The sequence below is a fragment of the Salpingoeca rosetta genome (genome assembly GCF_000188695.1).
Source record: "Salpingoeca rosetta unplaced genomic scaffold supercont1.49, whole genome shotgun sequence".
NCBI classification, from domain to species: domain Eukaryota; class Choanoflagellata; order Craspedida; family Salpingoecidae; genus Salpingoeca; species Salpingoeca rosetta.
The window spans coordinates 1-2,500 of NW_004754885.1; the positions used below are offsets into that span (position 1 = coordinate 1).

General features: G+C 56.8%; 3 protein-coding genes across 3 annotated transcripts in view; 1 reads left to right on the forward strand and 2 right to left on the reverse strand.

Annotated features, from left to right (window-relative positions):
- Window positions 1–16: 16 nt before the first annotated feature.
- PTSG_11377 (uncharacterized protein) lies at window positions 17–538 on the reverse strand (the record flags this gene model as incomplete). Its single annotated transcript, XM_004987556.1, has 1 exon — window positions 17–538. One exon carries the CDS (start codon window positions 536–538, stop codon window positions 17–19), a length of 522 nt encoding a protein of 173 aa, XP_004987613.1.
- Window positions 539–954: 416 nt separating this feature from the next.
- On the forward strand, window positions 955–1,645 carry PTSG_11378 (uncharacterized protein; the record flags this gene model as incomplete). Its single annotated transcript, XM_004987557.1, has 2 exons — window positions 955–1,346; window positions 1,624–1,645. 2 exons carry the CDS (start codon window positions 955–957, stop codon window positions 1,643–1,645), a joined length of 414 nt encoding a protein of 137 aa, XP_004987614.1.
- A 54-nt stretch (window positions 1,646–1,699) lies between these two features.
- Window positions 1,700–2,500, reverse strand: part of PTSG_11379 (uncharacterized protein) — a gene marked incomplete at its 5' end in the record, with an annotated part of 7,666 nt that continues 6,865 nt past the window's right edge. The window contains one exon of the mRNA XM_004987558.1: window positions 1,700–2,495. Coding sequence (XP_004987615.1) covers window positions 1,942–2,495 — 554 coding nt within the window. The 3' untranslated portion in view covers window positions 1,700–1,941. The remainder of the gene's footprint in view (window positions 2,496–2,500) is intronic.

Consider the following 2,500-nt stretch of genomic DNA (forward strand, 5'->3'; position numbering starts at 1 on the left):
TCCTCCGCCTCCTCCTCTATCCATCCTCCTCCTCCTCCTCCTCCATCTTCATCTTCACCGTCTCCCTCAACTCCCCATCATCAAGCCACGATTGGAGCTGCTCCAAAGAGTCAAAGTTGATGCGCACATATCGTTGAAAGTCGGCTCGAAGCGGATGTTTCAAGTTGTGGCGTGCCTCGCCTTGGCGTAGTTTGATGATAAAGGGGCATGTGCTCTCCCACGTGAACCCGAGCCAGGAATACACCAGAAAGCGGTTCAGCAGCCACTGCGAAGCAGCAGCAGCAGCAGCAGCATCAGCGTCGGCGCCGTCCTGTTGAAATGTATCGAGCCAGTGTGGAACAAACCTGCACAGGAACCCACGCGCCGCCCGCCACTTTGGCATGGCCCACGGGAGGTTGTGGTACAGCGAGCGGCACGTCAGCATGAGGTTGAGGACGTCGCGCAGTTGATCCCGCTTCTCTGGCGAAACCCCAATTGTCCAGGCACCACCGTTCAGCAAGTGATCCGCCACTAGCGCCCACTCTACGGCACCCAGCATAATGTGCTTTTGTGTGTGTGTGAGTGTGTGTGTGTGTGTGTGTGTGTGTGTGTGTGTGTGAGTGAGTGTGTGCGTATGTGTGTGTGTGTGTGTGAGTGAGTGAGTGAGTGAGTGAGTGAGTGAGTGAGTGAGTGAGTGAGTGAGTGAGTGAGTGAGTGAGTGTGTGTGTGTGTGTGTGTGTGTGTGTGTGTGTGAGTGTGTGTGTGCGTGTGTGTGTGAGTGAGTGAGTGAGTGAGTGTGTTTGTGCGTGTGTGTGTGTGTGTGTGTGTGTGTGTGTGTGTGTGTGTGTGTGTGTGTGTGTGTGTGTGTGTGTGTGTCTTGTGCGCGCTTGCTCTTCTGTTGTTTGTGTTTGCAGTGGTTGCCGAACATTTATGGATATATTTGCCAATTCTCTACAAGCAGCACACACGATGACGATGAGTGAGGTGAAGAACACCGCGCTGGGCGTGGTGTGTGGGCTGGTTTCTGGTGCGACGGTGATTGCTGGGCTGGAGCACGTCGGGCACACCATCTTCGGCACGCCCAAGGGCTTGCACAAGGACACGCCGTATGAGGAGGCAAAGGAGATCATTCGCGCGCACGTGCGGGAGGCGTCGCCGCTGTCGCTGCTGTGGGTCATTGGCGCACACGGGTGCGGCTCCTTCGTTGGCGGCTACGTCGCTTACAAGTTCTCTAGCTCGGCCATCATCGGGCGCAGCGCGGGCGTGGTTGGCAGCATGTTCCTCGCCGGCGGCATTGCAAACATCGCCGCCATCCCACACCCGTGGTGGTGGTCTGTGTGCGACGTCCTCGTCTACTTTCCCACAGCGTACGCCGGCGCCACCATTGTAACCAAACAAACGCCTCTCTTGTGAGTGGGTGGGGAGGAAGGGGGGGGGGGTTTGTGTATGAGTGAGTGAGTGAGTGAGTGTGAGTGAGTGATTGAGTATGAGTGCGTGTGAGTGAGCGAGTGTGTGTGTATGAGTGAGTAAAACCGCGTACATGTGTATGTGTGTGCATACGTGCATACATGAGTGACTGCGCAGCTGTAGGCAGGCTTTTGCCCCCGCCTGTGTGCGAGTCTGTCACACCATGCTGCACGACAGTGTCGTTTGCCATCTGCCATAGGTTGCTTTTGTTTTGTGCAATATGCACTGCGTGTCTGTGTGACTTGCCGAGGTTTGCTGGTAGTCTTTCTTCCTTTAACTGTTGACCGAAGAGATCCGCAATAAACAGCACATATTGGACAGACACATAGTCATGCAACAGCAGCAGCAGTGAACAGGGAGCAACACCACCATGCTCGTCGGTGTGCGTTAGCAGTGGTACCACCACCAATCACCGCTGTCACCACCACCACCACCACCACCACCACCAATCATCACTGTCACTGCCACCACTGTCACCTTCTCCACATCCACATGTCACCCTTTCTTGTCATCGTGGCCTTTGTCGTCGTCGTCAACTGTGGTTGTGTTGTTGAAGAAGTCGTACATGAGGCGCCCGTTTGCCTTGCCCGCCACCTCCTGCAGCTGCTTCAGCCCCAACTGCGTCAGCTCCTCCAGGTTCTTCACCTTCTCCATAATTGCGTACGCGTTGTGCGGCGTCACCCCGGGCACCGTCTTCAGCACCACCATGGGCTCCAGTGCATAGTCCTCCTCGTTGTGCGTGCCCTCCTCGCCAACGTTCGCCGCCGCTGTGGCATCAGGCTCGTCCTGGTGCTGCTTCAGCGTGTAGAACAGCTCGGCGGTGGCGTGCGGGCTGCGTGACCACAGCACGCGCAGCGACGGAAACGTCAGCGTCAGCAGCGTCAGCTTGGACATGGTGTTCTTGAACTCAATGTCATCCGACAGCGTCTCGCCAGAGCCGAGGAGGGAGAACGGTTTGCTCTCGTCAAACTCAATCAGCAGCGCGGGTCGCGCGTAGTACGTCGTCATCGCCAGCACCTGGCTGTACAGCCGCCCAGAGGACAGGGACCCTGAG